This window comes from Salmo trutta, chromosome 18 (genome assembly GCF_901001165.1).
Source record: "Salmo trutta chromosome 18, fSalTru1.1, whole genome shotgun sequence".
Classification (NCBI taxonomy): domain Eukaryota; kingdom Metazoa; phylum Chordata; class Actinopteri; order Salmoniformes; family Salmonidae; genus Salmo; species Salmo trutta.
In genome coordinates this window covers 20,571,628-20,599,523 of record NC_042974.1, presented here as the reverse complement: position 1 = coordinate 20,599,523, position 27,896 = coordinate 20,571,628, and the positions used below count along the sequence as shown (strand labels likewise).

At 41.5% G+C, this 27,896-nt stretch overlaps 2 protein-coding genes across 2 annotated transcripts; one reads left to right on the top strand and one right to left on the bottom strand.

Annotated features, from left to right (window-relative positions):
• Window positions 1-620: 620 nt before the first annotated feature.
• On the bottom strand, window positions 621-10,096 carry mettl18 (methyltransferase 18, RPL3 N3-histidine). Its single transcript, XM_029697939.1, has 2 exons — window positions 9,831-10,096; window positions 621-2,336 (listed from the first exon to the last, which is right to left on the bottom strand). Exons 1-2 carry the CDS (start codon window positions 9,930-9,932, stop codon window positions 1,311-1,313), a joined length of 1,128 nt encoding a protein of 375 aa, XP_029553799.1. The 5' UTR covers window positions 9,933-10,096; the 3' UTR covers window positions 621-1,310.
• zdhhc16a (zinc finger DHHC-type palmitoyltransferase 16a) lies at window positions 10,084-27,425 on the top strand. The gene is made up of 11 exons (XM_029697938.1): window positions 10,084-10,221; window positions 23,667-23,925; window positions 24,476-24,670; window positions 24,784-24,872; window positions 25,083-25,111; window positions 25,354-25,487; window positions 25,680-25,763; window positions 26,054-26,139; window positions 26,574-26,697; window positions 26,772-26,842; window positions 27,000-27,425. The coding sequence occupies exons 2-11, from the start codon at window positions 23,674-23,676 to the stop codon at window positions 27,100-27,102; spliced, it is 1,167 nt and encodes a 388-aa protein (XP_029553798.1). The 5' UTR covers window positions 10,084-10,221; window positions 23,667-23,673; the 3' UTR covers window positions 27,103-27,425.
• Window positions 27,426-27,896: the final 471 nt, after the last annotated feature.

Here is a 27,896-nt window from a genome sequence, read left to right as displayed (position 1 = left end):
TTTACATTAAAAGTGTCAATCATGATTTGTGACACTTTACAATATTTATTCGATGACACATCCAATATGGTCACCCTTCTAGAAAATTGCCACAAGACATTTTGATATGCGTCTATCTTTGATAACATTAGATTAAAGACTTGGCAATGTCATGTTACAAAGTGTATACAAAATAATATGGATGGGCAACAAAATGTGAAAGGTTGAATTAGGAGACAGAAACCCCATAAAGCCCCACTGCAGAATAGATGTGCTACACTACAGTGACGCCGGACTCCACCTTCAGACCTCGTCCTTGGCCAGATGGGATAAGTCGCAATTGACATTTTGTGGCGGACTTCAGAAACAAGTCTAGCTTTCATGGTGCTATTTGAACACTTCGGGAATCACCTGCAAAGGTCACTGAGCCCATTTCTTTTCCTCCTTCCTACCCCCTATAAAGACCTTTATTTCCCTTCCACTTTTCTCCTGCACTAGCCCTTTTCTAAATAAATAAAGCGAGAGAGGTATGTGAACAAAGGGTAAAGTTGACATGAAACGATATCTTCTGTAGGGTAGTATATTGTGCCTACTTCAACTACCACTTATGACCCTACATTCAAAAATGAATACAAACTCTAACTTTTCTTTATAGTGTATTACAAACATAACAAATGGAAACTGAGTTGAAGACATTTTCACGTTAACATTAAGTACGGTACAGAAACCTCTACAGTATGTAGAACACAAGAAGCAATGTCCTGTTAAAAGCCGACCTGCACCAAATACACTTGCCAAAATACTTTGAAATACTTTAGGTACGCTTGATATTGGCCTAGTTTGCACACTGCCATGGAAACAATGGAATAGTGCCACGGTAATGGAATATCTGCTCATCTCCTCAATCTTCTTTATCAGACTTCTGCTTCTTTCACTCCATCAGTGCAGCTATCCTGTTGTCCTCTTCAACTGGCACATATTCAAACTCCTCCTTAATCTGCCTTCTTTTTGTGAAGCACATCAACAGATTTGACATAAGGTTTTACCACCAAGGTAAAAAAAAGCCAGACTGACATAGAATATTTAAGACTTACTGTAGCTATGTCTTTTCATTATCTGTCAAACAATCAAACATACGGTCATTTTAATTATGTGGACGTCCTTTTTCTTTGTCCCAATTGACACACAGGTGATCTTTATAGGAAAAAGTATATTTGAAACTGATTGAAGTTAGCACACCTTAGGTAGCATAGAAGATCCAGGTGCATTGAGTACAAATTAATTTGAAAAATATGATATTTTTTAGTTCTTTGAAACTACAAAGTCAAATGTCAAGACTTGTTTGTTGTTTTGAAGTGCATGGCCACAACATGTCTCTGTAGCCCCTGGTCCACATCCCACAGTTTCTCCATATCAAACACTCCCTTGTCCTCTATAAACTGTTCAAATAGATGCAGCCCACCCCCCACCCCAAAGTAGTGGGCCTTGGTGGCCAGGTAGACCACTCCCCTCGGGGCCAACAGTCTGTGGAGGGTGTCGTGAAGAGCTGAGTAGTACGCCGTGTTGTAGATGGTCTCTGAGGTGAAGATGATGTCATATTTAGGGAACAGGTCTTCCTTGAGGACCAGCGCTAGGAACGTTATCCAGTCGCCCGAGAAGAAACGACAGCAGGTCAGCTTCGTATGCTGGGATGGGTCCAGGGCTTGCCTCTTGGGCGACGGGCTGCCATCCTCTCCCTCTTTTTTCTGTTCATTCTTCTTCTCCTCATCTGACTTTGCCTCTTCATCCTTTTTCATCTTGTCCTCTTCTATAATTGGCTCATCGTCCTCCTCCTGCAGCCCCCGTTTCTTTCCCTTTCTCCCCTTCTCTTCTTCCTCCTCCTCCCCTTCCACCTGACAGTTGAGCAGTGCGTTAGGCAGTGTGAGCTGTTCTATAACAGTACTATTATAGTCCTGGAAGTGGACCTGACTTGCTCCGCTCTTCAGCGCCAGTAGGCCCAGCAGTCCAGCCCCACAGCCCAAATCCAGAACCATCTTCCCCCCGAACGTCTCCCCCTCTCTCTCTAGCAGCTCCAGGAGGTCATAGGTACACTCCCACACCTTCAACCCTCCCTCGTACACCCCGGAGATGAGGTCCGAGCTCTGGGCGGCGGTCCGCGACAGGATCCTCTCGTTGTCATCTCGCTCGCTGGCCGTCTGCTCGAACACAGACTCATTCAGGAAGTGGAGGGGTGGAAGCGTTCCTATGGTAACAGTCTCAGAGACAGCATCGTTCAGAAGAAAGTGGGGATCTGCAGGGGGATGGTGTTCAACAGCTGCTTTGACAGTTTCTGCTGGAGTGGTGTTGTTGCCGGGCACCTGTTGATTACACACAGGTAAAAGATGCCCATTGTCATGAACAATGCAAAGTACAATCTGCATGCATACACAAGTGTTGTAACTGTCTTGTCTCCTGGTAGTCAACTACATACACATGAATTGAACGGACATAGTGGGAAGAAAAAGTATGAACCCTTTAGAATGTGGATTTCTGCATAAATTGGTCATAACACATCTGATCTTCATCTAAGTCACAACTATAGACAAAACACAGTCTGCTTAAACTAATGCACAAACAATTGTGTTTCATGTCTTTATTGAACATACCATGTAAACATTCACAGTGCAGGGTGGAAAAAGTATGTGAACCCTTGGATTTAAGAACAGGTTGACCCTCCTTTGGCAGCAATAACCTCAACCAAATGTTTTCTGTAGTTTTCTGGATCAGACCTGCACAACGGTCAGGAGTAATCTTGGACCATTCCTCTACAAAACTTTCAGTTCAGCAATATTCTTGGGATATCTGGTGTGAACCGCTCTCTTGAGGTCATGCCAATCGGGTTGAAGTCAGGACTAACTGGGCCACTCGAGAAGGCGTATTTTCTCCATTCTGTTGTTGATTTACTTCTGTCTTTTGGGTTGTTGTCCTGTTGCATCGCCTAACTTCTGTTGAGCTTCAGTTGGCAGACAGACATTTTGCAGGAGAATGTTAGGCTAAACTGCAATGATAGCAAGTTGTCCAGGCCCGAGGCAGCAAAGCAGCCCCAAACCATGATGCTCAATTTCTCTTACCCTGTACTGACTTTGAGCTACTTCTGTAATCCTTTCCAGATTTATGCAAGGTAACCATTCCTAATCTTAGGTCTTCTGAGATATCTTTTGTTCAAGGCAAGGTTCACATCAGGCAATGCTTCTTGTGAATAGCACTAGAATTTTGTGATTTTTTTGGGGAGGCAGGGCAGCTCTAACCAAAATATCCAATCTCGTCTCATGGATTGGACTCCAGGTTAGCCGACTCCTGACGCCAATTAGCATTTGGAGAAGACATTAGCCTAGGGGTTCACATACTTTTTCCAACCTACACTGTGAATGTTAAAATTATGTATTCAATATAGACAAGAAATATACAATCATTTGTGTTATTAGTTTAAGCACACCGTTTGTCTATTGTTGTGATTTAAATGAAGAGCAGATCAAATTTGATGTCAAATTCGGCCGCCTCTTCTTCCAGTTCTCTGCTGCCAATGACTGGAACGAACTACAAAAATCTCTGAAACTGGAAACACTTATCTCCCTCACTAGCTTTAACCTCTTCGCTATAGGGGGCAGTATTTTTACGGCCGGATGAAAAACGTACCCAAATTAAACGGCCTACTTCTCGGGCCCAGAGTCAAATATTTGCATATTATTAGTAGATGTTGATAGAAAACACTCTGAAGTTTCTAAAACTGTTTGAATGGTGTCTGTGAGTATAACAGAACTCATATAGCAGGCAAAAACCTGAGAAAATTCCAAGCAGGAAGTGGCCTGTGAGAATTTGTAGTTCTTTTGATTCTCTATCGAAACTACAGTATCTGTGGGGTTAAGTAGCACTTTCTAAGGCTTCCATTGGCCCTCTAAAGCCTTCAGAAAGCGGATTGAGGCGTCTCCTGTCTCTGGGCAGAGTATAGTAGCTCAGTTTCTCAGTGGTCTGCGTGGTGACAAAGAGATTGGATATGCGCGTTCACAAGACCACGCTGTTTTTTCTTTTCCTCTTTGAATGAATACACTATTGTCCAGTTGGAATATTATCGCTATTTTACGAGAAAAATACCATAAAAATTTATTTGAAACAGCGTTTGACATGCTTCTAAGTACGGTAATGGAACATTTTGAATTTTTTGGTCTCGATATACGCTCGCGCGTTACCCTTTGGATAGTGACCTGAACGCACAAACAAAACGGAGGTATTTGGACATAACTATGGATTATTTGGAACAAAAACAACATTTCTTGTGGAAGCATCAGTCCTGGGAGTGCATTCTGACAAAGATCAGCAAAGGTAATACAATTTTTCCAATACTAATTCTGAGTTTAGTGTGCCCCGAAGTTGGCGGGTGTCAAAATAGCTAGCCGTGATGGCTGAGCTATGTACTCAGAATATTGCAAAATGTGCTTTCGCCGAAAAGCTATTTTAAAATCTGACATAGCGATTGCATAAAGGAGTTCTGTATCTATAATTCTTAAAATAATTGTTATGTATTTTGTGAACGTTTATGATGAGTAATTTAGTAAATTCACCAGAAGTTTTGGGTGGGAATGCATGTTTTGAACATCACATGCCAATGTAAAAAGCTGCTTTTTGATATATGAACTTGATTGAACAAAACATGCATGTATTGTATAACATAATGTCCTAGGAGTGTCATCTGATGAAGATCATCAAAGGTTAGTGCTTCATTTAGCTGTGTTTTGGGTTTTTGTGACATATATGCTTGCTTGGAAAATGGCTGTGTGATTAGTTTTGGCTATGTACTCTAACATTTTGTTTTGCTTTCGCTGTAAAGCCTTTTTGAAATCGGACAATGTGGTTAGATCTTTAAAATGGTGTAAAATAGTAAAATTGAAATTATTGCATTTGAGGTTTTTGTATTTCGCGCCACGCTCTTCCATTGGATATTGGCGAGGCGTTCCGCTAGCTGGAACCCCAGGACAAAAAAAGAAAATGCACGAAATGAAATGTATGCATTCACTACTGTAAGTCGCTCTGGATAAGAGCGTCTGCTAAATGACTAAAATGTAAACATGTAAGTTAAACACCAGCTGTCAGAGCAGCTCACAGATCACTGCACCTGTACATAGCCCATCTATAATTTAGCCCAAACAACTACCGCTTCCCCTACTGTATTTATTTAGCTCCTTTGCAACCCATTATTTCTACTTTGCACTTTCTTCCACTGCAAATCTACCATTCCAGTGTTTTACTTGCTATATTGTATGTACTTCATCACCATGGCCTTTTTTTGCCCTTACTTATCTCACCTCATTTGCTCACATTGTATATAGACTTATTTTTCTACTGTATGTTTGTTTTACTCAATGTGTAACTCTGTGTTGTTGTGTGTCTCAAACTGCTTTGCTTTATCTTGGCCAGGTCGCAATTGTAAATGAGAACTTGTTCTCAACTTGCCTACCTGGTTAAATAAAGGTGAAATAAATTTTAAAAATAATTTATGCAGAAATCCAGGTAAATCCAAAGGGTTCACATACTTTTTCTTGCCACTGTAGAAGCACAAGCAAAGATGCCTAATGTCATGAAGGACACAGAATAACACGGACTCCCTCTTGTGGTTGGGCTGCACACTGTCCCAGTATCTGTGTGTTACAGATGTTGAGGAGTATGACGCATCTCGTCTCTAACACCCAGGAAGCTCAGATTCAAACTTCCATTAGACAACTCTGCAATCATTGTCAACATATGTTTGTTACTCACAAAATATGGTGCGTCGCTGTGCAACTATCTTCATATACTACCGTTAGGGCTGATATGGACTTCCAAAATAAAATTGGCCGAGAATATATCAGGCTTTTATTGTTCTTTTCTAGTCTATTGGCCCTGCCAATATTACCACTAAATAGCAAAGCTGCTGCTATGCTAGCCGCCACTCATGCCTGAGCCAAGAGCACTGCACAATGCCGTGGAATGTCTAGCTGGGAAAATCAGCAGCAGCAAGCTAGCTCATTATCCAACAGAAATAGAAATTAATGGATTTGGATGAATTGACAGTGACCAAAATTGAACTCCTGTTGCAAATATTAGTTTAGTTAATTCACTAATAATAAGGCTTGCGTCGACATGCATGCAATAAGCAAGGTAGCTAAGCAGATATCGCAATCTTTCTAACAGATCCCATAGCTAAACTAATCCTTCCATCTATGGTGTTAGCTAGCTATATATTTATCCTATCCGTAAATTGACAGCTGATGATTGTCTTGACAGGGAAAGGAGGAAGCGTTTTAAAACACCTATATACAAAAAAGGTTGGCAATAGGTTTAGCTACAGTGGCTTCACACCCCTTGACGTTTTCCACACTGTTGTGTTAAAGTTTGCTTAAAATGGATGTCCTTTTTTTTGTCAACGATATACACAAAATACTCGTCAGTGGAAGAAAAATTTGAACATTTGTAAAAAAAGAAAAATGATTATATCTTGATTAGATAAGTATTTAAGCCCAAATCATCTTTGGCAGCAATTACAGCTGAGAGTCTTTCTGCCTAAGTCTCTAAGAGCTTCCACACCTGGATTGTGCAACATTTGCCCATTATTCTTTTCAAAATTCTTCAAACTCTGTCAAATTGGTTGTTGATAAATCAATGGCAAGACTTAGAAGTTAAGTCAAAACTAACTTGATCACTAAGGAACATTCAGTCTTCTTGATAAGCAACTCCAGTGTAGATTTGGCCTTGTGTTTTAGGTTATTGTCCTGCTGAAAGGTCAATTCATCTGAATCAGGCTCGTGAAAACCTGTGCAGGCCAGTGACCTAAACATTTGAAATTCTATTTTAAATTCAGGCTGTAACAACAAAATGTGGAGAAAATCAAGAGATTTTTATACTTTCTGAAGGCACTGTACCTAATAATCTTCCTGCATGTTTATGGACGAAGAAAGCTGTGGAGAATGCTGTAGATCAGCACGTGTGTGCGATCACACTTCTCAAACTATGGGCAGATTTGAGTCAGACTGAACGTGCATCGTCGTTTAATATTTTTTCCTACCCTCACTCTCCTTGTTAGATATTATGCACATTTATGGCTTGATAGCAAATGTCATCGCCATTTGGTTAGTTCTCATAGTATCAGTAAACAGCACCAAGTGATATGAGCGATGAGATGAGAAGAGAAAGGGAGCGTAGCTACTGCCTCGCTCTTTCCAATTTTAGCAGTAGGCTCAAGTTACAACCTGCCCATTTCTTGACAGATAGCTGAACTAGCCAATCGAGTCACTTCAAATTTGTTGTTGTTTAGAGATGCGTCCTGACAGCTGAAAAATAATTTCTCTACAAATCATGACGTCACATTGGAACCATTTGCATTGAATAAATGTTCTTCTAAACTCAGCAAAAAAGAAACGTCCCTTTTTCAGGACCCGGTCTTTCAAAGATAATTCGTAAAAATCCAAATAACTAAACAGATCTTCATTGTAAAGGGTTTAAACACTGTTTCCCATGCTTGTTCAATGAACCATAAACAATTAATGAACATGCACCTGTGGAACAGTCGTTAAGACACTAACAGCTTACAGACGGTAGGCAATTAAGGTCACAGTTCTGAAAACTTAGGACACTAAAATTGGCCTTTCTACTGACTGAAAAACACCTAAAGAAAGACGCCCAGGGTCCCTGCTCATCTGCGTGAATGTGCCTTAGGCATGCTGCAAGGAGGCATGAGGACTGCAGATGTGGCGAAGGCAACCAATTGCAATGTCCATACTGTGAGACGCCCAAGACAGCGCTACAGGGAGACAGGACGGACAGCTGATCGTCCTCGCAGTGACAGACCACGTGTAACATCTGCACATCACACATGCGGGACAGGTACAGGATGGCAACAACAACTGCCCGACTTACACCAGGAACGCACAATCCCTCCATCAATGCTCAGACTGTGCGCAATAGGCGTTTATCGTCGAAGGAATGAGCATTACACCAAGGCCTGTACTCTGGAGCGGGATCGATTTGGAGGTGGAGGGTCCGTCATGGTCTGGGGCGGTGCATCACAGCATCGTCGGACTGAGCTTGTTATTATTGCAGGCAATCTCAACGCTGTGAGTTACAGGGAAGACATCCTCCTCCCCCATGTGGTACCCTTCCTGCAGGCTCATCTTGACATGACAATGCCACCAGCTATAGTGCTCACTCTGTGCATGATTTCCTGTAGGCCTCCCTCCCCAGACAAGCTGGAGATACCTCTCCCCACTTCGTAGGGCATGAGCCAGATCCATGCAATGCCCCATCACTGCGGGGCCAATGGGTTTTGTCTCCGCCTCAAGTCTAGTGAGCGTAGAGGAGACCTCCCCACCTACAATGTGTGGGGCCGGCGAGCGCTGTAGCTGGGGTGATCCACGAGAAGGGCCCGGCACGCGTTCCAGATTTGCCGCCGCCAATCACCGGACCCAAACCCCCACCGGTCCACTATTTGGCCCGCCGACGGACACCACCCTGACGAAACCCCACACGCAGCCCCTTGCAAGACCACGCAAGAGAGACCGCGAGATGGGCCACACAACAAACTTCCAAAGGTGGTGAGGGGAGGGCAACGGAGCAACTGCTCCCTAGGCCGCGACTCGAGCCCAGCCCCGCCCTCGCACCCCAGCCTGACCGACCCAGCCCTTAGAGCCAATCCTTATCCCGAAGTTACGGATCTTTTATGCCAACTTCCCTTACCTACATTGTTATAACATGCCAGAGGCTGTTCACCTTGGAGACCTGCTGCGGATATGGGTACGGCGCGAGAATTACACCCTCTCCCCTGGATTTTCAAGGACCAGGGAGAGCTCACCAGACACCGCAACGCTTTCCAGGGCTTGGGCCCCTTTCTCAGGGCGAACCCATTTCAGGGTGCCCTGCCCTTCACAAAGAAAAGAGAACTCTCCCCGGGGCTCCCGCCAGCTTCACCGGGATCGGTCGCGTTACCGTACTGGATGTTTCGCGGCGCCTGTCTCCGCCAGTCCACGGACATTCTGAAAGTCAGTAGGTCACATTAACAAGGAGCTATTGAAATTTGAAAGTTCACACAATTCATGTAAAAGCGAGAGATGAAAATGGACAAACTAAAGGGTGTGCAATATAGAAAGGTAGTCAGTGGACATTCTGGACCTTGTTTGAGTCCAGTAGGCCACATGACCAAGGAGCTATTGACAATTTTAAATGTAGAAAAATTCATGTAAAATCATGAGATGAAAATGGACAAACTAAAGGGTGTGCAATGTGTAGGCCCACTGAGTGTACATTCTGAACCTTGTTTTGAAGTCAGGTCACATGACGTATGAGCTATTTAAATTAAATATTTAAAAAAGTGTGTGCAATGTGTGTCTATGCCATCGGGTTAGCTAGAATCAGTTTTGAAAGTTTTAGGAGTAATGGTTAAAGATCTATTGACATTTGAAAAAATTGATTTGTCACTATGTTGTCGGTCCCTAACTGCTGTTGGTGGACGTAAGGAAAACTACAGGCGAATATCTGTAGAATATCCCCCCTGAATCTGTCTTTACCTCGGGCGTTTATAGTTATGTTGCTCTAATTTATTGTTATAGTTCTCATACTTGGTGTGGATGGCCCTTAACGCAGATACAGGGGCAGCTGCAACCCATCCATTTTAAACAAAAATATAAAGCCAGGGTTACTTCTACTTCATAAATAAATTATATTCAGTTCCATTTAATTAAGGTAGCAGGAATTCTGCTCTTAGGTAACAGCCCAAAAAGCCTGGGAAATTCTTTGGGACCTCATAACTAAGGTTGTAGTGGCTCGAGCTAGCTTGCTCTGTTACTCACAGGTTTTGCTGCATAGTCCTGCTTTCCAGTTTGTGGTTTACTTTCTTCACCTTGTTGCCCCTTTGTCGTTAACTCCACATCAAAGTTGAAACTGAACGACATAGTTCCGACGAAGCAGTGTATCTAACTAGTATAGCGACAAAAAGGAAGGGAATCAATTCAGCAACCTACATCAACTACACGCGGACTGGAAGGAAAAGGAGTTCGCTAAATACCCAGAACACCTTGCAGCACTGAGTCTGCGCAGTAGAGGAGTAGCGTTTGGGCTAAAAACGAAGCTCGCGCCAGAGTATCTCTCTTCCAAGTATTCGCCTCCGAATAATTTTAACCTACTTCGGTATAATGGCCAGAGATAATACCTTTCTCGCGGGTGGCGTGCGATCCTAAGAAAGTGAGTAAATACATTCAACGTATTTCTGCAATGGTAGCTAGCCAGCAGCATATAACGCTACTGGTGAGCTCACGACACTGCTGGTCTGTGCTAATGGACTTTTCATTTCAATAGATGATTTTTGGCAGACAGGGTGGTGACGAAGATGTCAGCGTTTCAATTGTTATGAATGTCTGCATATTATTGTTTAGCTATCTTTTATAAACAGCCTTCAGTCCGTCGTGTCATCACATTGAACCCCATCCTTTTGTTTTTACACTGCTGTTTTATCTATGCATAGTCACTTTTTAAATTACCTCGACTACTCTGTACCCCCTGTATAATGTTGTTGTACTGTCGTTTTATTGTGTTATATATCACTTTAGTTTGTTTAGTAAATATTTTCTTAACTCTATTTCTTTAACTGGTTGGTTAATTAAGGGGTTGTAAGTAAGCATTTCACGGTAAGGTCTACTACACCTGTTGTATTCGGTGCATGAGACAAATACATTGTTCAAATGAAATCAAATTGTATCACGAAAAAGCTTTATTCTTTCTGTGACACTGGCAGACCGAGGTAAAGACAGTTTCAGGTTGGATATTCGCCTGTAGTTTTCCTTACGTCCACCAACAGCAGTTAGGGACCGTCAACATAGTGACAAATCACATTTTTCAAATTCCAATAGCTATTTAACCATTACTCCTAAAACTTTCAAAACTGATTCTAGCTAACCCAATGGCATAGACACACATTGCACACATTTTTTGTTGATTTACATCTTGCACTATTTTAAATTATTTATAAAAAAAATTGAATTTCAATAGCTCATTGGTCATATGACCTACTGGACTCAAACAAGGTTCAGAATGTCCACTGACTACCCTTCTATATTGCACACCCATTAGTTTGTCCATTTTCCATCGCACATGTTTTTACATGAATTTTTCAAAATGTAAAATTTCAATAGCTCCTTGGTCATGTGACCTATGGACTTCAAACAAGGTTCAGAATGTCCACTCAGTGGGCCTCCACATTGCACACCCTTTAGTTTGTCCATTTTCATCTCAAGATTTTACATGAATTTTTCCAAATGTAAAATTTCAATAGCTCCTTGGTCATGTGACCAACTGACTTCAAACATGGTGCAGAATGTACCCTTCTATATTGCACACTCTTGTTTGTGTACTGTTAAATTACGCGGTTTAATGTACATTTTTCATAGTTTTAAATTTCAATAGCTCCTTGGTCATGTCAATTCCACACCTAAGAAGCGTGCCATGTATATACACCCATATTGCATAACCTATAGTTGTCTCTTCTATATTGTTGTACATTAATATTCGTTTGACAATTAGGGGGTTCAGTCCAGTGTTGTGTTTACCCTTTTCTTTAATATTTATCTATAATAATTGGTAGTTCTAAGTACTTATTTTCCGTTTTTTATTTTTCCACAGTATTTAACAGCGGTATACAATAGGAGAGAGACAGATAATATCTCCTTTCGTCGTTAATATCAACCATAAAGGAAAAGGGCAAAGTACGAGAGTCATGCTATTAATTGTCCAAAGCAGGGATTGAGAGTGAGCTAGTGAGGTAGGCTGCAGTCGGTTTGCTGGTCAATACATATACTGAACATGTAACCACAGTAATGGTGGCCAGTAAATCGATGATTGAAAATGTAATATTGACAAATTAAACAGAAATTGTAGACCTTTAATCTTTTCCAACATGTCAACAGACACTTAACTTCAAATAAGTATGAAACATTTCAGTGTTAACTTTCTCTTTATCCCTGGTTGATGTACTTTTCAGAGCCTCTTCAGTGTGCATGGGGTATAGCATACATTTTCAACAACAAAGACTGCACTTCCAGTTTGTGTTTTTTACTTGAACTATTTTGTCTTCATTCCTAGTTACAGCTCATGGAACTACCGTTGGCATGCAAAACATTCAATGTAAATCAAAACAAAGCGTAACACGTTATAAATAATATCAAATATCAATGTAAAATGACGAATTAGCCATCCATTGTGTTATATCATAAATTGTCTTACATGCAGTCACTGTTGTCAAAAGCTTATGAACATGTTAAATAAAGTTACTAACCCAGTCAGTCTTTGGGCCACATCCAGGTTCTTTATCAGTGGCACACATGAAGCAGTTGTTGGCTTTGTTGAACTCTGAAATCATAGGCATGAACTGAACATATGGCTGTCCCACACAACTACATAAAATAAAGAATTGACATTCACTTTGAATTAAATGTCATTACATACCAGACATTTTTAGTATATCGTCAGCCATTTCTTTTCGCAGTTGCTCCATGTGTTTTTGAAGGTTCCATATCAATTTGGGAGGGGATGTTGGGGAAGTTCTGTGCAACTTCCTTGGCCATCTACACCAAAAAATAAAATAACGTTTCTGACCTAATTGTCACATAACCGCTAACCATTCATTACTGAAAATATAACTATCAAACCTGCATTACAAAGATACCACAGGTGTCCTGCTGCATGTTGTGAGTTATTTCCCCTCCTTTCCACTTTATGTCCGCCCAGTCGTCTTTTCCATGACAGGATCTTCTCATTTTGAAGTATTCTCTTTTTTATGTAAACATAATGGAATTCTGATTAGTTATAGGCAAATTAATACACAAGCCAAATTTGTATGCTGTTTTCCTTATCACTATAATCTAGTAGAGGTAATTTCCCTTATGCCCCATTCTACACACACACACAGCCAAAATTATAGGCACGGAACCATCTACAGGACAATAATAAAAGTAGCATATAGGATCCAACCCTATCACAGAGTGAATAAATGTAGAGCGTTTGTAGACTTTAAGAAAAAAATATTAAGTGACCGTTTCATCAGTACGTGCTTAAAGAAAGTCATATCACAAAGATCGCCGATGACAATGCCCACCAAATCTATGACAATAGAGAATGATTTGTAAGCACAAAAGTGTGTTTGTCAAAATAATATCTGAAAATGTCAGTTGTTGAACATAATACTTCTATTTGCAATAGAAATGTATGATATATGCAGTTGAGGAATATTCCATGTACCAACACTACATGTAGGACGGACATAAGACATTCCCACATACAGTATTGTTGTATTTTTTATTTCACCTTTATTCATCCAGGTAAGCCAGTTGAGAACAAGTTCTCATTTACAACTGCGACCTGGCCAAGATAAAGCAAAGCAGTGTGACACAAACAACAACACAGAGTTACACATGGAATAAACAAACGTACAGTCAATAACACAATAGAAAAGTCTATATACAATGTGCAAATAAAGTAAGATTAGGGAGGTAAGGCAATAAATAGGCCGTAGTGGCGAAATAATTACAATTTCGCAAATGAACACTGGAGGGATAGATGTTCAGAAGATGAATGTGCAAGTAGAGATACTGGGGTGCAAAGGAGCAAAAAATTATTAATAAAATAAATAACAATATGGGGATGAGGTAGTTGGATGGGCTATTTATAGATGGGCTATGTACAGATGCAATGATCTGTAAGCTGCTCTGATAGCTGATACTTAAAGATAGTGAGGGAGATATGAGTCTCCAGATTCAGTGATTTTTGCAATTCGTTCCAGTCATTGGCAGCAGAGAACTGGAAGGAATGGGGTTGACCAGTGAAATATACTTGCTGGAGCGAGTGCTACGGGTGGGTGCTGCTATGGTGACCAATGAGCTGAGATAAGGCGGGGCTTTACTTAGCAAAGACTTATAGACGACCTGGAGCCAATGGGTTTGGCGACGATTATGAAGCGAGGACCAGCCAACGAGAGCATACAGGTTGCAGTGGTGGGTAGTATATGGGGCTTTGGTGACGAAACGGATGGCACTGATTGACTGCATCCAATTAGCTGAGTAGAGTGTTGGATGCTATTTTGTAAATGACATCACCGAAGTCAAGGATCAGTAGGATAGTCAGTTTTACGAGGGTATGTTTGTTAGCATGAGTGAAGGATGCTTTTGTTGCAAAACAGGAAGCCGATTTTAGATTTAATTTTGCATTGGAGATGCTTAATAGGAGTCTGGAAGGAGAGTTTACAGTCTAACCAGACACCTAGAATATGTGGACAACTACATATACCTAAGTCAGAACCTTCCAGAGTAGTGATGCTAGGCGTGCAGGAGGTGATCAGTTGAAGAGCATGCATTTAGTTTTACTTGCATTTAAGAGCAGTTGGAGGCCACTGATGGAGAATTGTATGGTTAGTTAACACAGTGCAGCAAGGAGCCAAGGTAAGTTGCTAGCTAGCTTTAAACTTATCTTATAAAAAACAATCAATCTTAACATAATCACTAGTTAACTACACATGGTTGATGATATTACCAAGTTAACTAGCTTGTCCTGCGTTGCATATAATCAATGCGGTGCCTGTTAATTTATCATATAATCACAGTCTACTTCGCCAAACGGTGATGTTTAATCGAATGTACCTAACCATAAACATCAATGCCTTTCTTAAAATCAATACACAGAAGTATATTTTTTTTAAACCTGCATATTTAGTTAAAAGAAGTTCATGTTAGCAGGCAATATTATCTAGGGAAATTGTGTTACTTCTCTTGCGATCATTGCACGCAGAGTCAGGGTATATGCAATAGTTTGGGCCGCCTGGCTCGTTGCGAACTAATTTGCCAGAATTTTACATAATTATCACATAACATTGAAGGTTGTGCAATGTAACAGCGATATTTAGACTTAGGGTTGCCACCCGTTCGATAAAATACGGACCGGTTTCGTATTTCACTGAAAGAATAAACGTTTCATTTTCGAAATGATAGTTTCCGGATTTTACCATATTAATGACCAAAGGCTCGTATTTCTGTGTTTATTATAATTAAGTCTATGATTTGATAGAGCAGTCTGACTGAGCGGTGGTAGGCAGCAGCAGGCTCGTAAGCATTCATTTAGACTTTACTGCGTTGCCAGCAGCTCTTAGCAATGCTTGAATCACAGTGCTGTTTATGACTTCAAGCCTATCAACTCCTGAGATTAGGCTGGCAATACTAAAATGCCTATTAGAACATCCAAAAGTCAAACAGCCTTCAATGTTATGTCATAATTATGTAAAATTCTGGCAAATTAGGAAGAAATGGTCTTCACACAGTTCGCAACGAGCCAGGTGGCCCAAACTGCTGCATATACCCTGACTCTGCTTGCACAGAAGAACGCAAGAGAAGTGACACAATTTCCCTAGTTAAAAGAAATTCATGTTAGCAGGCAATATTAACTAAATATGCAGATTTAAAAATATGTACTTGTGTATTGATTTTAAGAAAGACATTGATGTTTATGGTTAGGTACACATTGGTGCAACAACAGTGCTTTTTTTTCTCGAATGCGCTTGTTAAATCACCCTTTTGGCGAAGTAGGCTGTGATTCAATGATAAATGAACAGGCACCGCATTGATTATATGCAACGCAGGACAAGCTAGATAACCTAGTAATATCATCAACCATGTGTAGTTAACTAGTGATTATGTTAAGATTTTTTTTTTTACAAGATAGGTTTAATGCTAGCTAGCATCTTACCTTGGCTCCTTGCTGCACTCACATAACAGGTAGTCGGCCTGCCACGCAGTCTCCTCGTGGAATGCAATGTAATTGGCCATAATCAGTGTCCAAAAATTCTGATTACCGATTGTTTTGAAAACTTGAAATCAGCCCTAATCAATCAGCCATTCCGATTAGTCGATCGACCTCTACTTGGTAGTGTGTACTGGTGCTTGACCAGTCTGCAAAAGCCAACATCACCCGCGACAGAGAATGGTTGATTGTCATGGGCAATGAATTCCATTATCTTGGCTTCAATGGATTTCGCCTTTGAGTTGTCTCGCTGAAATGTTCTTACTCTTTCAAATGACTGCTCGATCCACAAAGCAGACATTGTGGGCTAGGTTAGGAATGCTGATTTGCACCTGTAGCGCAAAAATATACATGCCATTCATTACGTCATGTACCTACATTTATATAGGTATGCCTGGTAGCTTTGACATCGGTTTTTAACCTCTATTGGGTATGTGGGACGTGACCGTCCCACCCGCGGTACACACTATCAACAGCCAGTGAAAAAGCAGGGTGGCAAATTCAAAACAACATATCTCATAATTCAAATTTCTCAAACACACAAGTATTATACACCATTTTAAAGATAAGATCCTCCTTAATCCAACCGTGTCCGATATCAAAAAGGCTTTACGGCGAAAGCATAACATTAGATTATGTTAGGACAGCGCCTAAACAAGAAAAACCACACAGCCATTTTCCAAGCAAGGAGAGGCGTCACAAAAACAAGAAATTCAGCTAAAATTAATCACTAACCTTTGATCTTCATCAGATGACACTCCCAGGACTCAATGTTACAAAATACATGTATGTTTTGTTCGATAAAGTTCATATTTATATCCATGAACCCCATTTTATATTGGCACGTGATGTTCAGAAAATGTATTCCCACCAAAACTACCGATGAATGAGCACATCAATTTACAAAAATACTCATCATAAACGTTGATAAAATTTACAACAGGTATTGAAAGAATTATAGATACACTTCTCCTTAATGCAACCGCTGTGTCAGATTTTAAAATAGCTTTACGGCGAAAGCACATTTTTCAATATTCTGAGTACAGAGCTCAGCCATCAAAGCAAGCTATACAGTTACCCGCCAAGTTCTGGAGTCAACTAAACTTTTTATTTTTGTTCGAAAAACTCAGTGTATATATATATCCAAATACCTCCTTTTGTTCGCGCGTTCAGATCACAAATCCAAAGGCATAACGCGTGAGCGTAAAACCAGAGACGAAAAGTCAAATAGTTCCATTACCGTTCGTAGAAACATGTCAAACGATGTTTACAATCAATCCTTAGGGTCTTTTTAACATAAAACTTCGATAATATTCCAACTGGACAATAGCGTATTCATTACAGAGGAAAAAGAAGGAGCGACGCGCCAGCGTGCCCGCTCAGTAAACAACTCACTGGTCCCAGGCAGTCCACTGATTGACTGAGCTCCTATTCTCTGCCCAGTAACAGGAGATGCATGAAACAAGTTTCTAAAGACTGTTGACAGCCAATGGAAGCCTTAGGAAGTGCAAAATTACCCCACAGACACTGTAGTTTCGATAGGGATTAGATAGAAAAACTACAAGTCACTTCCTGGTTGGATTTTTTCTCAGGTTTTTGCCTGCCATATGAATTCTGTTATACTCACAGACATCATTCAAACAGTTTTAGAAACCTCAGATTGTTTTCTATCCAAATCGACTAATAATATGCATATCCTACCTTCTGGGCCCGAGAAGCAGGCAGTTTAATTTGGGCACGTTATTCATCTGAATTTCTGAATACTGCCCCCTACCCTAGAGAAGTTAACATCGGCGTTAAACTAGACATCGGGCCGATACCGATGTTGGCATTTTTAGTTAACCTGTTGGGGATAGGGGCAGTATTTGCACGGCTGGATAAAAAACGTACCCGATTTAATCTGGTTACTACTCCTGCCCAGTAACTAGAATATGCATATAATTGGATAGAAAACACCCTAAAGTTTCTAAAACTGTTTGAATGGTGTCTGTAAGTATAACAAAACTCATATGGCAGGCAAAAACCTGAGAAGATTCCTTACAGGAAGTGGCCTGTCTGACCATTCCTTGAGCTTCTTGACTCTGTTTATTGACTCTGTTTGTTTATTAACTTGCTGGGTGTCTGAATAGCTAGCCCTGTGATGCCGGGCTATCTACTTAGAATATTGCAAAATGTGCTTTCACCGAAAAGCTATTTTAAAATCGGACATATCGAGTGCATAGAGGAGTTCTGTATCTATAATTCTTAAAATAATTGTTATGCTTTTTGTGAACGTTTATCGTGAGTAATTTAGTAAATTTTTTGTAAATTCACCGGAAGTTTGCGGGAGGTATGCTAGTTCTGAACGTCACATGCTAATGTAAAAAGCTGGTTTTTGATATGAATATGAACTTGATTGAACAAAACATGCATGTATTGTATAACATAATGTCCTAGGTGTGTCATCTGATGAAGATCATCAAAGGTTAGTGCTGCATTTAGCTGTGGTTTGGGTTTTTGTGACATTATATGCTAGCTTGAAAAATGGGTGTCTGATTATTTCTGGTTGGGTACTCTGCTGACATAATCTAATGTTTTGCTTTTGTTGTAAAGCCTTTTTGAAATTGGACAGTGTGGTTAGATTAACGAGAGTCTTGTCTTTAAAATGGTGTAAAATAGTCATATGTTTGAGAAATTGAAGTAATAGCATTTCTAAGGTATTTGAATAACGCGCCACAGGATTCCACTGGCTGTTACGTAGGTGGGACGATTTCGTCCCGCCAACCCTAGAGAGGTTAATATCGGCCGATTCCGATATGTTCAGCAATATATTGTGCATCCCTAATGGACCCCTTCAAATTAGTGGATTCCGCTATTTCTGCCACACCTGTTTCTGTGAAAAATTGAGCACACAGCGATGCAATCTCCATAGACAAACATTGGCTGTAGAATGGCCTTACTGAAGACCTCAGTGACTTTCATCTTGGCAGCCATAGGATGCCACCTTCTCAACAAGTCAGTTCATAAAATTGCTGCCCTGGTAAACTGTAAGTGCTGTTATTGTGAAGTGGAAACTTCTAGGAGCAACAACGGCTCGTCCACGAAGTGGTAGGTCACACAAGCTCACAGAACTTGACCGCCGAGTGCTGAAGCACGTAGCATGTAAAAATCGTCTGCATACAATGACGTTCTAGATGATTCTGTGCTTCCAACTTTGTGGCAACAGTTTGGGGAAAGCCCTTTCCTGTTTCAGCATGACAATGCCCACGTGCACAAAGCGAGGTCCATACAGAAAGGGTTTGTCGAGATCGCAAAGCCCTGAACTCAACCCCATCAAACACCTTTGGGATGAGTTGGAATGCTGACTGCGAGCCGGGCCTAATGTTCCAACATCTAGTTGAAAGCCTTGCCAGAAGAGTGGAGGCTGTTATAGCAGAAATATGGACCAACCCCATTATTAATGCCCATGATTTACGAATGAGATGTCCGACGAGCAGCTGTACACATACTTTTGCTCATGTAGTGTATTTGCAGGACAGACATCCCAGCTCAAATGCTACACAGTTTGCTGCACACACAACACAAATGATATAGACAGCAAGGCTCTTGGTCCAGGACAGGATTCTCTGCTGTTACCAATCAAAGATTTGATTTTTGGAAGAAGCTAACCACTTAGCTAGATGGCTAACTAGCTAATAAATTAGCAAACCAAATGCACAACTGCAGAGCATTTAGCACATTTTAGACAGTTAACTTAATAGGTATAAGATATCTTGTTTGCAAACATTAAGTTGTGAATTTCATACTGTAATTCCCATGTGGTGCAGCGATCTAAGGCACTGCATCTCAGTGCAAGAGGCTTCACTACGGTACCTGGTTCGAATCCAGGCTGTATGACATCTGGCCGTCATTGGGAGTCCCATAGGGCGGCGTACAATTGGCCCAGTGTCGTCCGGGTTTGGCTGGGGTAGACCGTCATTGTAAATAAGAATTTGTTCTTAACTGACTTGCCTAATTAAATAAAGGTTCGATTTTTTTATTTATTTATAAAAGATTGAACTCCTTGGCCTGAATGCCAAGCGTCACATCTAAACCTGGCACCATACCTACGGTGAAGCATGGTGGTGGTAGCATCATGTGGGGATGTTTTTCAGCAACAGGGACTGGGAGACTTGTCAAGTTCGAGGGAAAGATGCGATACAGAGATCCTTGATCAAAACCTACTCCAGAGTGGTTCACCTTCCAACAGAACAACAACCCTAAGCACACAGTCAAGACAACGCAGGAGTGGCTTCGAGACAAGTCTCTGATTGTCAGTGAGTGGCCCAACCAGAGCCCAGACTTGAACCCGATCGAACATCTCTGAAGAGACCTGAAAATAGCTGTGCAGTGACACTTCCCATCCAACCTGACAGAGCTTGAGAGGATCCCTAGAGAAGAATGGGAGAAACTCCCCAAATACAGGTGTGCCAAGCTTGTAGCGTCATACCCAAGAAGATTCGAGGCTGTAATCGTTGCCAAAGGTGCTTCAAGTGCTGTGTAAAGGATCTGAATACTTATGTAAATGTGATATTACAGATTTTTTATAAATGTGCCCAAAAAAATTGTCATTTTGGGATATTGTGTGTAGATTGATGTGGGGAATAAAAACAACCATTTAATCACTTTTAGAGTAAGGTTGCAATGTAACAAAATGTGGAAAAAGTCAAGGGGTCTGAATACTTTCTGAATGCCCTGTATATGCTGAACAAAAATATAAACGCAACATGTAAAGTGTTGGACCCATGTTTCATGAGCTGAAATAAAAGATCCCAGAAATTCTCCATATGAACGGCCTCCCGAGTGGCGCAGTGGTCTAAGGCACTACATCGCAGTGCTAGCTGTGCCACTAGAGATCCTGGTTCGAGTGCAGGCTCTGTCGCAGCCGGCCGCGACCGGGAGACCCGTGGGGCGGCACACAATTGGCCCAGCGTTGTTAGGGGAGGGTTTGGCTGGCAGGTATGTTCTCTAGTGACTCCTGTGGTGGGCCCTTGCATAATTTGCGGCGTAGTGAGCGTATAGGGCCGCCCGGCTCTGACTGGGGATACAGATATGCATCTGGTCACAGATACCGTAAAAAGAAAGTCGAGGCATGGATCAGAAAACCAGTCAGTATCTTATGTGACCACCATTTGCCTCATGTAGCGCAGCACATCTTCGCATAAAGTTGATCAGGCTGTTGATTATGGCCTGTGGAATGTTGTCCCACTCCTCTTCAATGGCTATGCGGATTTGCTCGATATTGGCGGGAATTAGAACACACTGTCGTACACGTCAATACAGAGTATCCAAAACATGATCAGTGGGTGACATGCCTGGTGAGTATGCAGGCCATGGAAGAACTGGGAAATTGTCAGCTTCCAGGAATTGTGTACAGATCCTTGCGACATGGGGTCGTGCATTACCATGCTGAAACATGAGGTGATGGTGGCAGATGAATGGCAGGACAATGGGCCTTAGGATCTTGTCACGGTATCTCTGTGCATTCAAATTGCCATTGGTAAAATACAATTGTGTTCGTTTTCCGTAGCTTATGCCTGCCCATACCATAACCCCATCGCCACCATGGGGCACTCTGTTCACAACGTTAACATCAGCAAACCTGCTCATACACGTGGTCTGCGGTTGTGAGGCAGGTTGGACGTACTGCCAAATTCTATAAAATGTTGGAGGTGGCTTATGGTAGAGAAATGAACAGTAAATTCTCTGGTAACAGATATTCCTGCCGTCAGTATTGTGACAACTGCACATTTGTGGCCTTTTATTGTCCCCAGCACAAGGTGCATCTGTGTAATGATCATACTGTTTAATCAGCTTCTTCATATGCCACACCTGTCAGGGGGATGGATTATCTTGACAAAGGATAAAATGTTCACTAACAGGGATGTAAACACATTTTCTTTCACAACCGTTGAGAGAAATTTGATTTTTGTGCATTTGGAATATTTCTAGGATGTTTTATTTCAGCTCACGAAGGCATGTTGTGTTTATTTTATATTTTTGTTCAGCGCATTTTTTTTTACTCAGACACATGTGACCCTTTCAAAATCTTGGTTCGCGACCCACCAGTGGAGAATCGCTGATTTTAAACTACCTAAATATACTCGCATTCACTGAATATTTGGTATTTGAAACTAAAACATTAATTTCCCAACTGCTTTTTCTATAATCATACAGGCTCTTTATTATTCTCCATACCTTATATTCTAATCCATCCAACATTATGTATGCCCGCCTTGGTATTGGGCATCTGCTGTTTGAGGACTCATCTGGTTTAGAACTCAAACTCTGGATGTACAATGTGCTCTGCAATAAGAACTGTTTTTAGAGAATATTGTATTGCAAGGTGTGCTATATATGGATTGGTTAATATGCATTTACAGCTGTCATTTTTAAACCTCCATTCTAGCATACATAACACAAAGCTCTCTGCCAATAACTGCTAGTTTTCAGTTTTCTTTCTTGAGAAATGGCTCTTGCTAAGAATCTATTTTTGTTACTTTTTGATTGTTTTCAATCACAGTAAGGTACTTACTTGTTACCCAGAAATGATTTGATATTGAGATTAAAAATGGCTTCATTGGGCCTTTAAGAACATCTGGATATCGGAGAGGAAGAGGCGAAGCGAGAGGGTTTATTCCGCCCAAAATCTGCCCACAAACATAAGACCACGATGTGAGGCTTATTTGAATAGAAGCTTCCTGGTGGTTATGTTGTTACGAATGCACTGATATAAGTGGACGCACGTGGCATTTCGACAACTTTGGAGAAAAAAAATACTTTATATCGGAGTTCTCATTGGCGTGAATGGTTTCACCTGATCTCGCCGTTTGTCTCCTGCCTTCCATCTTTAAGGACATCTATTGACATTGTTAGCGCGTTTGGAATGCAGAATAGCAAGAGTTGCTGTAAATTAAGTCTTGTTATTTTTTTATTTTTTTACAGCAGTAGGCCTAGCAGTTGGTGGTTCAATCCCAAATCTACCCTATACACTTGTCTGAGATTATTTGACAGATGTTAGCAATTTGGTAATAGTTCCAGGCTAGGTGGAAGTTTCACCATATGGCTTTGACCTATCAAACTATCTCCGATCTCCACAAGTGCATTGAGCGTAGGGTCTAGGGATCGGTTTGGAATTGGGCCAGTGATTTATAAATGTACATTTGGCCTGTTTCCACATTATCCCTTTACTGAGTCTGGGGCAGCAGGTAGCCTAGTGGTTAGAGCATTGGGCCAGTAACTAAAAGGTTGCTAGATCAAATCCCCGAGCTGACAAGGTAAAAATCTGTCATTCTGCCCCTGAACAATGCAGTTAACCCACTGTTCCTAGGCCGTCATTGTAAATAAGAATGTTTTCTTAACTGACTTGCCTAGTTAAAATAAATACATTCATTTGGACTGTTTTAATCCAGATTTCATCATTCATTTTTCTGCACGTTGTAGTCAACCCCCTTCTGAAAAGGATGTGAAAGTATGAAACACAATTTAATTTTATTTCCAAATGGCTGGAATGTAACTTCCCACCATCCAATGGCAGAGATTAAATGTGGTGTCATGGGGGGGTTGGTTTAATCTAATCCTAAACTGGAATTACGGGTAGGCAGAAGGGCCAGCTGGCAGGTCCAACATATGCCGTTATTCCCAGGGAGCCAGCGGAATGTCAGAACATAGATCCCAACGTCATAATTGCTACGTCTGGCAGATGACAAGAGAAGGAGTAGGCCTGAACCCAGAACCAATACCATTCCTTACACCCATGTGGTCTTTGTAGCTCTGTGTGGTACATATTGTGTGGGTGTGTGTGTTCATTCATCCATGTGTGTGTGTTTCAGGAGCAAAATGCGGCCGTGCCCCACCTTCCTGCTGGTGCTGCTGCGCTGGGTGCGGTTGCGCATGTGCGCCAGACGGTGGCGCTACAGCAATGGCAACAACAGTAGACTACCGCTGTGTGTGAGACAGAGATGGGCCTACCTCAAACTGATGGTTAACTCCCTCTATTACAACTCCCTCACCAACTCTGACGTCATCATGGACTCACTGATGGAACCAATCTTCTGGATGGTGGACCTACTCACCCGCTGGTTCGGGTCGGTAAGTATGTGTGATAGATAGTTGCACAGATGTTCCTGCTCATGAAACAATGTCTCCTTCTCTTAAGTAGATTCTCTGGTACCTTTTTTTGTATACTTTTTAGCCAGTAGTTCTGAAAGTAGCGCTCGAGACAAGTGGTTCCCGAAAATTACGTACTACATCACATTATGTGCAGATATGTGCACCACATCATTGTTCTCTTGCTCTGCGGTGGGTGCATGATATACCTCTTGTTAGCTGTCACTTATATGGCGATGGGCTGAAGCTCTTCAGTAGAAATCAAATTGCTAGGGGGTGGGCCCATCTGGGGGCAAATGTAGGGAAAATGGCACAGCACAGCTTTCAGAAAAACAGTCGCTTTCAAACTAGGGATTTCGTGGCTAATTAGGGTTAATTCTTCTAAGGCTAATTAAGACTAATTCTGCTCATAGATTATGCATGTATGAACTACACATTGACACATCCAGCCCAAAGTGGGAGGTTTAAAAAAATACTAAGTAGTCGCCAAAGTTCCGGATCATGTCTTTAATTACTCTCTCTATCTCTCCAGGTGTTTGTCTGTCTGGTGGTGATACTGACCAGTTCTATCCTGCTGATAGCTTACGTGGGTCTGCTGCCCCTGATTCTCAACACCTACTCTCCACCCTGGATAGTCTGGCACATCGGTTATGGACACTGGAACCTCTTCATGATCGTCTTCCACTACTATAAAGCCACCAAGACCGCCCCAGGATACCCCCCTACGGTACACACACACACACACACACACACACACACACACACACACACACACACACACACACACACACACACACACACAGGGGTGTAATAGATATCTCTGTGTTGTGTTTATTCCAGGTAAAGAATGACATTCCGTTTGTGTCCGTGTGTAAGAAGTGTATCATCCCCAAACCAGCCAGGACTCACCACTGTGGCATCTGCAACACGTAAGACAAACTCAGGTTGCCCCTAACCCCAGATCTAAGATCAGATGATCCTATCGCATATCCTAACCATAACCACTAGGGGGATGAAATATCTGACCCTGGGCCAGTGGTACGGGAATTACTTCTACCTACTCGATAAACTCATAACCCTGCTACAGTATGGTAGCGTTGTAGATGGCCAACGTTAACATGACATCTTCTACTTCACAGGTGCATTCTGAAAATGGATCATCATTGTCGTATCCTTTAAATGGAGTAGGAGAGTGGAGATTATGATTGGTAATGTCAAGTTATTAGGGATGGGTGACACCATTTAGATTGTGTCTCTACCATAGCTATGTCTTTTACAAGCAAGTCTGTTAGGCACAAGAATGAAGACAAAATCACAGGATATAAAACATTTAAACACATGACAATGTGTAGTATTTTGAGAATGGGTGTTAGTGTTTTTGGTTTTCTCCTTAACTCCCGTTTCCTCCAGCGTGGCTGAATAACTGTGTGGGCCATTTTAACCAGCGCTACTTCTTCTGCTTCTGTCTCTCCATGACCCTGGGCTGTGTTTACTGCAGCATCAGTGGCCGGAACCTCTTCCTAGATGCTTATAGTGCTATAGAGGTACACACATACACACGCTTGCAAACTCTTTGAGAGAGACCTGAGCCTGCTGGTCTGCTATCTCCTCCATTGTGGGGCTTCTATTGTCAGTCTACTTTAACAGTCTCTGTGTTCAGTTTTAACTCTTGAAGTGTTTCTGTTTATCTCTAACTCTTGGTTGTCTCAGTGTGTGTTTTTGCATTGTCCCCATAGCGCTTCAAACACATGGACTTGGATAAATCAGGTGTCCCGGTGACAGGGATGGGGCAACTCATAGGAATCTTACCTCCTGGGCAGGTAGTACGCGTACACACACACACACACACACACACACACACACACACACACACACTGCCCCTTTCACGTCATTCTGCTTCTCGTAGTTACTTTCTTGTTCTTAGTGGTGGTAGGTCAATGGATGACTTAGATTTAAAGGGTGGTGTTGTTCATATGATCTTTGATCTTATATTATGCTTATTATTGCATACTCATAAAACCGGTGACTTAAGCACAACCTCTGGGTCCCGACTAGGATATGTTTTACTGTTTAGGAGTTTGTATGACCTCTGTATGTTGTTGTCAATCAGAGCACCTACCAGACCCCTCCTCCTCCCTACACGTTCAGAGACAAGATGTTCCACAAGAGTATCATCTACATGTGGGTATTAACCAGGTGAGATCTACTTCACAATATTACTGTTATTATTACTGTAATATGTAACTTTTTGGGTGACCTGACCATGTTCACATAGAAATGTTAGTTATAAATTTGTCATTGAAAGGAAGTCTAAGAAGCAGTAGATATGTTCTATGTGAGCTATTTCTATGCTTCCCATTTCGTTTTTGTGTCTTTTACTTTCAGTTTTGTACACCAGTTTCAAACAGCTGAAAATACAATATTTTTTGTTATGGAAAATATATTTCAGTGGTTGAGATGGTACAATGATTGTTAACACAATACCTGCTTGTTTTGTCACATTAACTGAAATTAGGCGAAAATATAATTTTTGTAACCAAAGTACATTATTTCCCCATGATGATAGAACCTCAACCGTGTGTGTTGTCATTGGCTGTTTTCCCCCCCAAAACTGTGATTGGTCATTTTAGCACGGTGGCCGTAGCTCTGGGGGGGCTGACTATCTGGCACGCAGTGCTGATATCCCGAGGAGAGACCAGCATAGAGAGACACATTAACAACAAGGAGGCCGAACGCATGGCCAAACATGGCAAGGTGAGCACACACGCCACTAGTCTTAAAGTTGGCTGACACAAGCTATTTAAACTGTATTCTCCTCTTTCTCCCAGGTGTACAAGAACCCCTTTAACTATGGCAGATTAAACAACTGGAAAGTCTTCTTTGGTGTGGAAAAGAGAAGGTTGGTTAAATGCTTGTCACCAAGCAGTGTGAAGATCTGTTGCTCTTTGCAGATATTTAACACGCACATTATGTGACTGTTGTGGTCAGAAATACACTATTAATAAATATTATATTGTACTTAGTTGTGGTAACCTCTGCCTCTCTTCTCTCTCCAGTCATTGGCTGACGCGAGTCCTCCTGCCCTCTGGACATGCCCCCTATGGGAACGGCCTGACCTGGGACATCTATCCAATCAGAAAAGACATGATTCCCGTCTGAGCCAAATGGAAAAGAACTGACTTGAGACATCTACCCAATGAAGAAACACCTGATGGCTGTCTGACCCCACAGACTCTGTCTACAGAGAAAACGACATCTCCCTGTGGCCCCTGCTCCCTACAGGTGCTGAAGACCAATGACCATAGACGAGAATTGGAGTTCTGAGCTGGAGAGTGAATACTCAGAGGACTACAGGGATGGCCAGCAGGGAAGAGATGGGGAATGTTTGCAGCGCCCAAGTGAAACCTGGTCAATTCCATGTAAAAGGACCCATGAGCACCAACATGTGAAGTTCATAGGAGCATGTCAAATTGGGTGTCAAATGAAAGCTAAGAGTCAATATTTTTGAGAAATGAATGCATATATACAGTTGAAGTCGGAAGTTTACATACACTTAGGTTGGAGTCATTAACTTGTTTTTCAACCACTCCACACATTTTTGTTAACAAACTATAGTTTTGGCAAGTCGGTTAGGACATCTACTTTGTGCATGACACAAGTAACAATGGTTTACAGACAGATTATTTCACTTATAACTCACTGTATCACAATTCCAGTGGGTCAGAAGTTTACATACACTAAGTTGACTGTGTCTTTAAACAGCTTGGAAAATTCCAGAAAATGATGTCATGGCTTCAGAAGCTTCTGATAGGCTAATTGACATAATTTGAGTCATTTGGAGGTGTACCTGTCGATGTATTTCAAGGCCTACCTTCAAACTCAGTGCCTCTTTGCTTGACATCATGGGGAAATCAGCCAAGACCTCAGAAAAAAAAATGTAGACCTCCACAAGT